The following is a 13765-nucleotide window of genomic DNA, read 5'->3' on the forward strand; positions in this document are numbered from 1 at the left end:
GGCTGCATTTCTCCTCTATTCATAGAACCTGGCACATGGTAAAAGCTAAACAGATACCCGTTAAATAAATGAAGGAACCATCCATGCGTTTATGGAGGGGCTGCAGGGTGCCAGGCACCCTCGCGGGGCTCCTATCTGCCATCTTTCCTCTTCCGTCCTCCTCACTCTGCCAACCTGTCCTCACCTTCATCTTGCCTTCACTCTTTTATGTCCTCTGCTCCCAGTCCAGTCTCCTCTTTCAAGCTGAGCCCACTGGCTGTGTCTGTCTCTAGCCCGCATCTACCCCGAGACGGGGACAAAAAGACTGCAAGAACCAATAAGGGGTAGGTTCCGTTTGGACGGAGGAAAAAAATGCAAAAATGAAGGGAGGCAAACACAGTACAAATCAGAGATTTAATGCTCCACGTGGAAGACAGAGCCTCTAAACTACCAAGACCCTCCCTATGTTAACTCTTTGGAAAGAGAACAAATGTGCTACCATCTCTTTTGCCCAAAACAGATGATCACTATCAAAAGTCCCTCAGTATTAATAACTGAAACGACATACCCTGCACTGTACTTTCAACTTCTAGAGATCCCCACACAAAGGATGTCTAGAAAGGCAGCATTAACATGCTGCGGGCACCTCTAGAAAGCGACTGGATGACTAGAGCCCCTAAAACCACCTTTGTGGACCCACAAATGCATTCCCTGCCATGGTCTAGGTCTGCTGCCTGCCTGTCTCACATCTGATTTGCAATGCAAGGCTCACTACATCTTCAGTCTTCAGAAGCATTTGCCTGTGGCACATTTAAATTTTCAATCAACTAAAAACAATGGAGTCTGGCTCCAAGAGCACCTTATTTTCTTCATTGGATTAAGTAAACTGAACAACATAAACACAACTGATCTCTTCGTACACAGAAACATTTTTTTGCCCCAATTGGACATGACCTATATAATAAACTAAAATTCTTTAGCTAACCCCCTTTCAATTATCCTCAAAATACGATGAAAATTAGGAGGCATGCTGGGTGGTACGTTTAAAATACACATTTTACATTGACGACTTTCTTAAGGGGGAATTTCATGTTTGTGTATTAAGTATAATCTAGCATGCTCAAGCTCAATTGTTCAATTCAGCAAAATAAGGAAGTGAGAGAGGAAAAAGACCACAAATCAATTTCTTTTGCAATCCAAAGTTCACTAGCACGTACTAAAGTAGTTACAGTCACAAAAATGGTGTCGGGATTTTTTCCATTTAATTTATGTATACCTTAGGGGAGTACTTTTTACCTCTAAACAGCAAGCTTTATCCAAAGAGAGCTAGAGACACAAATAGTCTAATACTTAGTCGCTTTTAAAGTTCTATTAAAATAAATCATTCAGAATAAACTGCTTTCTTTCTTCTTGGTAATCGAAGTGAGGACAGCATGGGAGTGACTGGCTTTTTCATTTATCCTCTGCCCTCCCATCTTTACTGAGGAATAATTGACAAAAAAGTGTATATATTTACGATACATGATAATGTTGTGATATACATATAGGTTGTGAAGTAATTAGCACAATCAAGCTTATTAACATAACTATCACCTCACACAGGTAACATTGTTTAGGGAGTAGAACACTTTAAGATCTACCCTCTGAGCAAATTTCAAGTAGTATTGTTAAACTAGTCACACTGTCATCCCTTAGATCCCCAGAACTTATTCATCTTGTGTGACTGAAACTTTGCACCCCTTGACCACCATTTCCCCTGCCCCCCAAACTTAAACTACTTCAAAGCTATAATATACAAAGGGATCCTTATCTACATTATTTAAAAAGAAGACAATGATGACACCAGCTGGGGAGACACACGTAGGACAAAAAAGAAAACCAGGTAATAAGTAAATGAGTCAGGATTTGCTTGGCTGAATCCAATAAGAAATTAAGAATCTTTCTGGTTTCATCAAGGCTTTTATACCCTTTCTCTTTCACCTTGATACCTGGAATAATCCAACAAAGTGAGCAAGGTTTTAGCACAGTTATTTCTGGATGGGAAAATATAGGTTCAGAGAGGTCAAGTGAATCCCTAAAAGCCACACAGGAGTTGAACTCAGGGCCAGGGGCTTTTCTAGTAGCACACTGCTCAACGACGGACACAAGTTTCACAGCATGAGCAGGAACCCCAGTCATCCCATCCACAGGCAGAAGGCTCCTTCATCTGTCTGGCTTTCCCACATACACGAAACAAGTCTCCCATTGAAACATAATCACCTACTAGGTACATTACTTTGGGTTGGGCACTGGCCTCCCCCGGCTTCACTTTTAATATTATTTCTGAAATGAGTCGTGATATAAGTTTCTAGCACTTGGGCCTGAATTAATTTGTCAGATTGGGCAGTATAGGAAGGCCAATTTTCTGAACGCTGAAAATCATCAAAAAAGAAAGTGATGTGCCATTGCTTAGACCCCGTGCTGTCCAAGGGCTAACTTCTAGGAACTGGAAAGAGAACTTGAACCAAAAGCCAGACAAATTTCTTGTAGGTACTGTGAGACTAAATCAATATAGCAACTTCCTCTGGGACCCTGCAGTAACAGTTCTGACCCAGAGCCTCCTGCAGCTTCTCTTTCAAGGTCACCAAAGGGCAACCCAGGTCAAACCGAGGCACAACCATGCCCTTGCCTCCCTCGCCTGGAGAAGCAGGAAGCCATGAAGTGGTTCCTCAAGATCCGGCTGCTCTCCTTTCTTTGGATCTTCTGAGACATCTTTGGAGCCCCAAATCCTCAGACAACCTTTTCAGAGAAGGCACTCGACTGCATTATTTGCCAAGCAAATGTCTTCAAGTCTTGGTGCATTCTAACAGGTATCAAGGAAGAGAACCCACCCACTGTCTATAAAATCCTGCTGTCTTTTCAATTTTTACACAGCAGCATCCCACCCATCTCCACGTTCTAGGGAAACCACACCCTATCAGGTTTTGAGCAAAAGGAGATACCGAAGGGAGGAAAGGGTGTGTAATTTGACCTGATTTCGTTGTAAATTCAAGAAAATGCTAGTGCGCTATTGTCAAGTGTAATCTAAGAAGTGAAAAATTAGGACAGTTTAAATGCCTACAATCCTGAGCATTTCTGATCTAGTGGTTTGAGTTCAATCATCAGGAGGATGACAGCGAGTTGTTCATATATGTCATTACTCCTTGATCACAGTTAAATCCTAACCCATCCAGACGTTCCTCTGTACAAAATCCAGGCCATTATGCCAAAGTCCTCCTGTTTCTTTCAAGGAGTGAAGGTATTTTTTTTAACAAGCAAGTTCACCAGAATGACTGTAAGAGAATTTTTTCCCAATATTTTAAAATCCAAACTATATTTTATTTTAAACATCTCATATTTAATCAGTCTTTTAAAATCCAAATGATACACAAGACAAACTGCTACATCTGACGTAGTACATGCTGAATACCAACAGACGCCTACGCTTTGGATTCTAATCCACAACGTGTATAGGGCTTAAGCTCCATGCAGAGAATACCTAAGAATGCTACACTCTGAGTGGAAGATGTTTTAATTTCCAATTAGCAACAGAGTCAACGTGTCCAGCAGAGCCTTCACTGAATTCTTAACTTTACAATAATCAGGGAAATGTTTTCTGGTGTTCTCAAACCTGTATGTTCCAATAGTACATTTCTCTAAAACACTAGTATGATGTGTATTAACTAGAGAAGCACTGAAGAAAACCCAGTTCTGAACAACAGCAAAGTGGTCACCTCCCGGGAAACAATCAGGCCTCAAGGATGGAGGATTCCTGTTGATGTTTTCAGGAAGCTTTAAAAACTGCTGATATTTTATTCCAGAACAGGGCCACCTACTACCCATTCCCCTTCCTCCATCAACTTAAAGTTTCTCATTTGTGCATATCCAGGTTGAGTTCATTGTACTTGTTTGGTACATAGCACATTCTCCACTGGGTATTTTTTCCTAGCTCCTGATCCACAGGTGTGACAGTGATTAATACTCAGCTGGGGGCAGGGGAACCCTGAATGCACGGCACAGTTCTGTACAATACATTGCCACACTGATACAATCGTTACTGTGACCCAACCCCTCATGGGTGGTAATGAAGCCTGCAGATAATGGGGTATACTGCATTGCAGACGTTAATTTCTCCAGGACAGCATTAGCTCCTTCATGTGATCCCTGTGGAATCCCCTCCCCCCCATGTGGACAGGCCCACTTTGCCCACCGTGCAGGGCCACAAGGAACATGGAAACTTACGTTTGGTGCACCTCTGGGAGCCAGGGGCCTTACTCCAGCCATGGCAGCACTGCCCTCCACAGACATTGACCCTAAAACAAAGCAAGATCTCTGAATCCAGCAGTAGCAACATCCTCTTCCAGAGAATTCAAGCTTCTAGGGGTCCCTGCAAGCCAGCCTCCTGCTTCCACATTCCTCTGGCTTCCAGAGAGGCCTAAGCCATCCTGAGGATGCCCAAGCCAGGTAGAAGGCTAAAGACCATGTATCAGGGGAGGACGGGAGAACCAAAATGCCTGCATAGCCTAGAGCTACACAGGAGGGGAGAACGAGGTCCACATAAATGATTTTCTTAACCCCCATTGTAGAACCAAATGTCTTTTGTCCATTATCTCACCCACAGTTTAAACTGAATCTGAGTTTTAGACAGAAGTGTCCAAACGGATGAGATCACAATGCCTGGAACTACCCGTGATGAAAAGAACCAAATAGCCTAAACAAACTTATCCCCCAAACCCCCAATCTGTGGTTAATGGGGAGGGGGGCAGGAAGGATGTCTATCAACTCCCAGTAACAGAAACCTTCCAACCAAAAATTCCGTCAATGCAGAGACACCCCCGCCCTAGGAAAGCAGACCCCACAGGTGCACAAGCTCAAGCCCACAATTGCTAGGATGCTGAAAAGTTTTAGGCCACCGAACAGGGGCTGATCTTTACAGCCAGCCCTCCCAAAACGTTTTTTGTTTCACTAGCTAGAAAAAATTTAAAACTGAGTTGCAAAGTTTAATTGATGCTGAGGGAGTGAGTTGTAGTGACTTCATGTGTACGCCCATCTTCTAGGAGTAGTTAGGTTCGCGAACAGGAGGTTACGCCCCAGGCAGAAATGCCTTTTGTGTTTACCCGCAGCTGAGAAACAATGCACTCGGAGTTTATCCTCAAAGTCCCTCGGCTGCCCGCACTCGGCTCTCCGCGCGGCGCGGGCGGGCGGGGAAGGAGGCAACCACACCGCGCACTACGCCCGCGGCCGCGGCCGGGCTCCCAGGGGCCCCGACCCCGCGGGTCCCGGCGCGGGCGGCGCGCGCGCGGAGGGAGGGTGTGGGCTTACCCCTGCAGCTGCTGCTTCTGGGGAACCTGCAGCCTCGAGCCCCCGCCGCTCTGGCTCTCCGGCGGCACTTTGGAGCGCACGACTTGCCTGCCTTGTTTGGCGAACGGGGCGGCCGCCGGGTGCCCGCCCGACTTGGGGTGGAGCTGCCCGCCGGGGGCCCCGGGCCGCGCTGGCTCCGGCGGCGGCGGCGGTGGCCGGAGCCCCTGGAGGGCCGCGCCGCCGGGCTGGCTCGTGCGGCGCGTCCGCTCCGAGGGGGCCCCCGGGGAGGCGCGGCTGGGGGCGCCGGCGCCAGCGGAGCTGCGGCTGTACCTGGCGTCGAGCGCGACGTTGAAAGTCCGCGGGCGCGGGGGCCCGCCCAGGGGCAAGGCGCCCGCCGCCAGGCCGGGGCCCGGGCGCACCACGTACGTGATCCTCCTCACCCGGCCGTGCGCCGACGACGCGAGCAGCCCTGCCCAGAGCAGCAGCCCCCACCTGAGCCAGGGCCCCGCCATCGCGGGCCCGAGCCGGCGCCCCCGGCGCCCGCCCCCGGCTGTGCGGCTTGCCCGGTGCGGCCGCCCGCGCGCGCTCCGGCTGCCCGAGAGTCCGGGAGGCGGGACGAGGAGAACTCGGTTGCAGCAGAGGAAGTTCTGCGGGCTGCCTAGCGGCCCCAGACCCCAGCCGAAAGCGGCGGGGAGGAGGGGGCGGGCGTGGGGGGTGGGGTGGGGAGCGGAGCCCGGGAGGGGAGGGGAGGGGCGAGGGGAGCGGGCTGCGCAAGGTGAGGGTCGGCTCGCGCGGCCGCGGGTGCAGGGGGCGCCGCGCCGGGCCCGGGGCAGAGCGGGCGAGGGCGGGCGTTGAGCGCGCGGGACGCTCAGAGACAGCCCCGGCTGCAAAGTCTTTAAAAAGTTGCTCTCGCCGTGGAACCGAGTGTCAGATCTGAACAGCCAATCTCCGGCAGACGTGACGTCAGGCAGTAAATCCTAATTGGGGAAAGCGTGAGATGAGCCCGAGAACGCGCCGCCACCCTCCACATCCACATAGATTGTTACTGTGGGGCGGCAAGGCAGAGGTCCCCGGTCCCGTGCCCTGGGGAAGGACAAAAGATTCGGCAGAGCCGCTGACTGGTCCTTTCCTTCTAGAAGTCCCACGGGATTCGTTTGATATTGTTTGGAAGGCATTTTCTTACCCATGTTTGCTCGGATGCATGCTAGGTGTTGGATTAAAATACCAGATCCGGCCCTAGAAAGGACTGCTCCGGATGCGCCGAGCTGTCCATGACAAACCGTTTAGGTGGTTCTCTGAGATTGTAAACCCCGCGTGACTGTGTCTCAGTCTGCAGCTTCTGGTACCCTACTCCTAGTTTGGCGTGGACAAGAGTGCAGGGTGGGCAGCAGGGGGCGCCCGCGTGGACGCGGAAAACCGCGGCCAGAATAAACCCCAAAAGTAGCCCTGCTTTTGGTGAATAGGCGTTTAGGATAGGAATACAGACTTTAGGATCCATGACAACCCCAGGCCATTTAGTATTAAAAAAAAAAAAAAAAAAAAAGCCAGCTCAGTTCCTTAGACCCCCATCTGAAAGGGAAGAATCACTCACTGCAGATGACCCAAAATCACATTAAGGGAAACGCAGAATGTTCCAGGGACAGTCCCTGGAGTTCATAGTGCTTTTTGGGGAAAACCGTGAAATAATGATATACTCTAGCATTTGAATTTAAAACAATGTCTCCAGTGGAATGCACAATTTTATTACATAAATGCACTAGAAAACCCATAGTCATAGCAGTCGAGTTTTTTAAAACTAAAACTAAAAATGAGACTTGGTTTCCAAGGCTTTGGTTCTTGTTCATATTTATTTGTGGCTAATCTGGTTCTGTTGTCTGCTGGCACTGGCACGTAGACAACTGGTAGCAGGTAATGATAGTTTAAAAAGAATTAATGGAAAATAATGTAAAGTCCAAGAGAATTCATTAATCTCTTTTTTCTGTACATTGGAGAAAGACCTCCAATATTTGATTTGGCCTGAGCACAGTTTCATGTGAGAACACACTGTGAGAGCCACTGCCATAGATTAAATAGCATTGGGCTGGAGGGAGAGACCGCAATTCAGTCCTAACACTGAGGCTAATTAGCCAAAAGACCATAGGCAGTCCACCTCTCATCCCTGAACCTCCACTTCCTCCTCCATAACAGAAAAGTTGGATTAAAAGTACCTTCCAGGGGCGCCTGGGTGGCACAGCGGTTAAGCGTCTGCCTTCGGCTCAGGGCGTGATCCCAGCGTTATGGGATCGAGCCCCACATCAGGCTCCTCAGCTGTGAGCCTGCTTCTTCCTCTCCCACTCCCCCTGCTTGTGTTCCCTCTCTCGCTGGCTGTCTCTCTGTCGAATAAATAAATAAAATCTTAAAAAAAAAAATAAGTACAGTTTAAAAAAAAAAAAAAAGTACCTTCCAGCACTAACAGTCTGTGGCTCTAAGAACATCCGGGGTCCCTGTGGACAGGATCAGTGAGGTCATTCAAGGTCAGTCTCTGAGCCAAGCCAAAGAGAACCAGCTGAGACGCCTGAAGAAGGAGGGTGGGTCAAGAAACTGCCTTCCAGCATTGGGTTCTGTAAAAAGACACAATAGGAGCTAGTAAATATCCACCCAGTCCCTACTCAGGCAACCCTCTGCACAGACACAGTATCCCAAGGCACAACCCCTTTGTCTTGGAAAAACTTCCTATCTGGTTAGGGAGACAAGATGTAAATAAATGAAAGCTTTAAAAAAAAAAAAAAAAGATAAGTAACAACTGAATTAAGCAACACTTATAATAATAAAAACCTTCACAAGGCAGGATCTGGTTTGTATGAGGCCAGTGTCACAATACTACCCATAATTCTTTTTTATCTCATGAAAAATTTACAATATAGAGGGAAAATACTTCCTACCTGCCATTCAAATCAGCCTACAGAGATTTTACCTCTCAAGTAGGGATTCTATAGCAGCAGTCGAAATGCACGGGGTGGGGGGGAGTCTAGAAGCACTCACTCCATTCTGAAGAGGTAGGACAGAAGAAGAGAGGTGTCAGGCAGCAAAATCTCAGGAAAGAGTGAAGGCCAGAATCACCAGAGGACCAGATTTGAGTCTGCTGTTCTGGCTACACGGTTCTTCTGGGCCACTCAGGACCCAGACAGACGAACCAGTTTCCGTCAATATGAGGCAGCTGCCTGTAGAGGGCAGAGCCTGGACAGGGAGCCAGAGCTCTGGGCTCTATCACTGTGACTTTGCTTCCCCCCGGGAACTTGAACAAGTCATTTCACCTCTCTGAGCCTATTTCCGGAGGGCTTTGGGCTCAACCTGAAGTCCTCGCATTTGGGGAGAGCAGTGACCTTAATCATGCCCTATGGCTCTGCAGAAAAATGTTCTCTACTGTCAAAAAGATACAATGCAGTCTTTCTTTCTCTTGACCCAAAGGTGGGTATTTCAACCGATCTTCAGCCTGATTAAAAACTGTTTTATGATAGATTTGGATATATCATAGATCAATTCTGAAACATAACCACAGAAAGAATCTCTAGTGTGATTGTCAATCTCATCCCTGAAGGACCCACATACATGTTGGTATACGTGTGTGTATACACAACCATTAACAGGGTAATACACACATAGCGCATAAGTAAGCAGCTCCACTCTAGTCAGGAACACTAGCAAAGTCACATTTTCCACGTTGGTCTCTTGCTATCTACATAACTAGCAAGATGATCCTTGAAAAATATTCTGTGCACTCATATGAGATGATTACTCATCTAAACACTCAACTCATTGTTATTCTGAAAGTGAAAGCCCAGTGCCTGTCAGGCATGGGGACCAGCCTTTGCCAATTCTAGACCCAGTTTAATGCCATGGTTTCTGGACCCACGCCCCCTAGGTTTCAAGGTCCATTTATGTTGGCAGCATGCAACTTCCTGGTTCAAAAAAAAAAAAAAAAGTCTTTAAAGATCTCATAAAGTTTCTTGGACTTTAGATGGTTTTTACAAAACAATACTCAGATGAGCTAAGTGTAAATGAATCAGAAAAGAGGATTATGTTTCCCATAAAAACTCATGGGTTTGAGGATTAGGGGAAGAAAGGAAGGCTGGCAAATGCCAAACGCTTTAAAGCACTTTGAAACCATTAGTCAAACTCAAAATGCAGCCAGGTTCCCTCATCCTTACACTTTATGAGTTTTGTAATTGAAAATCTTTTCCTACATTTAGGATCAACTACAAATCAAATTTCGTGGCTGCCTGTGATCAGAAGTGCTTCCACCCATGTTTTCTTCCAGCCAAGGACTTCATGAAGCCCCTTTTACTCCTCTTCTCATTGCATCGAGAAATTGTTAAAAAGAGAAAAGAAAAGAGATCAACGGGAAGTCAGTTGGTCGAAGATAAAAGGAAGAGAAAGAAGGAGACAGAGACTGAGGACTGGACAAGTGAAGGAGCCCAGAAAACAGGAGAGAAAGAGTGTGAAGACAGGAAGAGGGGACACAGTGTAGGAGGGAGGAGCAGAGGTGGGCAGAGGAAAGGAAGAATGAGGAATGAATGGGGGAATGGAGGAGGGATCAATGAATGGGGAAGGGACTACACAGAGTAATGAGAGGAGGCAAAAAGGAAAAACTTACCAATGAATGTGGGTAGTGAAGCATTACACCCGGAACCCGTGGGCTAATTCTCTCAGGCTGCTCACTAGGATCCTGGCAGCTGAACATTGGCCAATTCTGACCTGAACATCAGCTTGTCCAGGTTTGGGCTAGAAGTAAACCTGTGACCCTAGAAGGTGCTAGCAGGCTGTGGCTGGCTGGTTGCCCACTCCTCACGTGAGGCAGGAGGTTCCCGAAGCCCCAGATGCTCCCACCCCAGCAGATGGCCAAGGACCGCAGCTTCAGCTCGGATGCCCACAATTGGGTCCTTCATTTGCTGTCTCCCTTGTTCTTTCAACCATCTCATCAAAAAGCAGGGGAGATGAGACATGTGTGACCTCTTCCACATTTAACTCAGCTTCCAGGAAAAGGCACATGAAGCTTTACAAATGAGGAATTACAGCAGAGACTCATCTGATGAAGATGTCAGTGTGTCTGCCAGCTGTGTGAGCAACATGGAGACGGGCCTGATTTGCAGAGAAAGATGAGACGCCCCTGGAATTGAGCAACAAGCAGAATCGAGGTTTATCCCAGTGTTTCCTTTCCCTTTAAAGCTTCAGGTTTGAAGTTTAAACATCTTGAGTTGTCGCTCAATAAACATTTATTGAACCACCCTGGGGCCCTGAGCTAGCCTATGTGGACCCTTCCAGCAAAACCAAGGCAGACTTCCATTTCGGATGGAGACGTTAAAATAATGCCTGGTTGGATCGCAGCCCAGAGATGCCACTGGACCAGCGAGTGCCTTTGTGCCTGGCTGCGACAACAGACCCCGTCCACATGGAGCATGCAGTCGAATGGGGTCATCAGCCCTGAGACAAATAATTACAGGGGTGATGAGTACTGATAAAGGACTGTCGGGAGTGAGAAATGAAACCCATAAGAGGAAACAAGGTCAGGGTAATGGGCTGCCTTCCTACAAATTTAGAAGAGGCAATCAATAAAAGTAAACTCACTAAAAGTACAGTTTTGTGTGCACTAAATCTCCCTAATTATAATGGTCCCCTTCTCACTTGCCTTTATATAATTAAGGACGAGTATCGCACAATGGCAGCTTCTGAAGACGATGAAATGCCTCCCTACTGCTAACTAAACCTGTCTATTAATTCAGGTTTCACTGAAGGTTTTCATACCCATTTATTCAGAACATAAAACATGAAGCTACATAATAATTAAATAGGTATCAATACAATTGTACCCTTGTCATTCACAACCTCCAAGCCTCGCTGGGCCACTGGCAGGTCAACCTTCAAGGGAGCACAACCAAATTATGTTCTTCATCTCAAGGAGTTTGAATCTTGGAAAACACTTGGGTGTACAGGGAACCGAGGGGCACCTCTACAAAGCAGTCTATGAAACAATTGCCTTTTGACCACAAATAGATTCCCAATTACTTGCCTTGCACTTTGGTATCTCAGTTTTAAACACTCCTTTGACCTTCCATTCAGTCAAGGAACATTCCTAGTTTCCCTCCTTAAATTTACATTCCAAGATGCCCAGACACCTGCAAGGCTGGTGGAGTGCCAGGTGGGCAAACAGAGTAATGTTCTCTCTGCTCAGATACTACTATTTATAAATTGTGATCCAATTTTAAAGGGAAACTTCCTGCTCCACATCGGCTTCAGTGCTTCCCAGGTTGCTCAGTTGTTGGAATTGCTTCTCAATTTAAATTTCAGGACATGACTAATTATTATGTTTCTTGCCCTATTTAGAATTTTCACCCAGTGGCACTAGAACTGCCTGAGTTTAACACTTGATCCTAATTTTTTTCCATAATATTCTCTCTGCTTTCCATCAAATGGATGATCATATAGTGAATAAAGCAACCTAGAGGGGCGCCTGGGTGACTCAGTTGGTTAAGCCGCTGCTTGTGGCTCAGGTCCTGAGCCCAGAGCCCTGCGTTGGGCTCCCTGCCAGTGGGGAGCCTGCTTCTCTCTCTCTCCCTCTGAAGCTCCCCCTGCTTGTACACTTTCTCTCTCTCTTGCTTGCTTGCTCGCTTTCTCTCTCTCTTTCTGTAAAATAAATAAAATCTTTAAAAATAAAAAAAGCAACTTAGAAAAAAGAAGAAAACGAGATAAGTTATTATACCACCTCTCATACCAATTCCTAGCCAGTCTGTTTTCTCAGATCCAAGATTCTTCATAGATTGCCTCCTTCTCACTGTTTCAACCTCATCTTGGGCTACTCCCCCAAATGAACCTTGTGTTCCAACTACATTTATCTACCTATGTTTCTTCTTTCTTTAACAAAAAAAAAAAAAAAAAAAAGGTTCTGGTCTGCAGAAACGGGACACTCATACTCCTTCCTCTAGCCTCTGTTCCTGAAACACCCTCATCTGCTCAGCCAAGTCCTTCTCCTCCTTCAAAACAGAACTCAAGATCCTTTACTTCTGTGAAGCTCCAGGGACCATCGTAAACCTCACTTGATTCTCACTCCTAACCCTTAGGGCATCTATTGTCCATCCTGGGCAGTAAGCACAAAATACGTGCTTTGTAATAGATGTAGAACATTTCCTGCAGGGGAAGATTCTTTTTTTTTTTTTTTTTTCCATTCTTGGTCCTACAAAGATATACCATGGTTAATTATTGTCGAGGTTTGGTTCTGATGTAGTGACTTTAGCTGTTTGCAGGCAGGGTTCTGCTGAGCAGTGGGGTTTGCCCAAACTTTCCCCCAACCTCAATTAAATTGCTCTATCCAAATGGAGCAGTGGGCCTCTATAGAAAGAGAAAGTTTCCTACCTCTGAATTAATGGTTTGGAAAGTTCTGTAGAAAGAATTTTGTCACATTTGTGTCTGCAAACTGTTACACTGCCAGAGATATATCATTAAAATAGTCAGTGTTTTTATAACTTCTCTTTTTTGTTGCCCTCTTGACTTGCCCTATTATTGGAGACCAAAACATACCCTGAGAATACAACCAGTAAAAACCCACAGAACACGGATGCACTGAGCAATACGCAGAAGTAACTCACACCACCGAAGAAACCCCAGCTCTGCAAGGCAAGGCCTGGCTTTCTAAACAGTGAGGGGAGACCAGTAAAACCAGCCCAGTGTCTGTGATTCCTCCAGGTTTCCAGGTTTTAAAGCCTAGGCTACTGCTGAGAGGGATCAGGTTACAACTGCCAGCGGCCCAGAACTTTCCTCTTAACCCTTTCCAACCCACCAAATGGATGTTAGACTTCCACTTCACTTACTAGAAAGAGCGTCTTGGGTCTTGACACCCCCCCCAACCCCACCCGCCCCCAACCCATCTTCTTCCCAGCATCACAGTCACCAGTCAATGCCCACACTGACTTCCAGACCTCCACCTCATCCCTGGAGGCCTGTGTTGAGGGCAGAGATCTTGTGTGTCATATCCCCAGTGCCCAACACAGTGTGCAAGTCATAGTAAATGCTGGTAGAAGTGTTTGCTGAGTAAATGACTGACACCTGATTGCAGTGGGTGGTCCACAATAACAAGACTTTTTTTTTCATCATGAGCACAAACCTTGTCTAAGATCTGTAAGTTGTCAAGGATCTGGAGATCAACTCAGTCACTGACCCTTTCATTCGTTCGCTCACTAGACAATTTTGATGGCCAACGTTTTTTCAAATAACAAAAATGGGAAAAGGGCTTCAGAAATTTTTGTTTAGGGACCCAGTATTGCCGACTAGATTCAGGATTCTCTCTGAAAGTTGGGGGAATTAGTCAGTCCTTCTGCAGCTAAATGGTAGAAAACCACTGGCAGAAAACCTATATGAGCACGTAGAACAGCATCTGCAAGAATGTAAATACATAATCCTGGGTATTTGCATGCCAGGAAGGAATAGGATGTACGGT

The 13765-nt window shown here is 46.7% G+C and overlaps 1 protein-coding gene and 1 long non-coding RNA gene across 7 annotated transcripts in view; both read right to left on the reverse strand.

Moving 5' to 3' along the window:
• Positions 1 to 5825, reverse strand: part of LTBP1 (latent transforming growth factor beta binding protein 1) — a 391256-nt gene extending 385431 nt beyond the window's left edge. For all 6 annotated transcript variants that reach the window (XM_057309361.1, XM_057309360.1, XM_048222571.2 and 3 more), the window contains exons 1-2: positions 5320 to 5825; positions 4240 to 4310 (exon numbers count right to left, since the gene is read on the reverse strand). In XM_057309361.1, coding sequence (XP_057165344.1) covers positions 4240 to 4310; positions 5320 to 5810 — 562 coding nt within the window. In that variant the 5' untranslated portion in view covers positions 5811 to 5825. The remainder of the gene's footprint in view (positions 1 to 4239; positions 4311 to 5319) is intronic.
• Positions 5826 to 6055: 230 nt separating this feature from the next.
• LOC113241109 (uncharacterized) overlaps positions 6056 to 13765 on the reverse strand; it is a 52623-nt gene continuing 44913 nt past the window's right edge. Inside the window, exons 7-8 of the long non-coding RNA XR_007190776.2 lie at positions 7738 to 7898; positions 6056 to 6275 (exon numbers count right to left, since the gene is read on the reverse strand). This is a non-coding gene — a long non-coding RNA (uncharacterized LOC113241109). The remainder of the gene's footprint in view (positions 6276 to 7737; positions 7899 to 13765) is intronic.

This window comes from Ursus arctos, unplaced genomic scaffold, assembly GCF_023065955.2.
Source record: "Ursus arctos isolate Adak ecotype North America unplaced genomic scaffold, UrsArc2.0 scaffold_8, whole genome shotgun sequence".
Lineage (NCBI taxonomy): Eukaryota > Metazoa > Chordata > Mammalia > Carnivora > Ursidae > Ursus > Ursus arctos.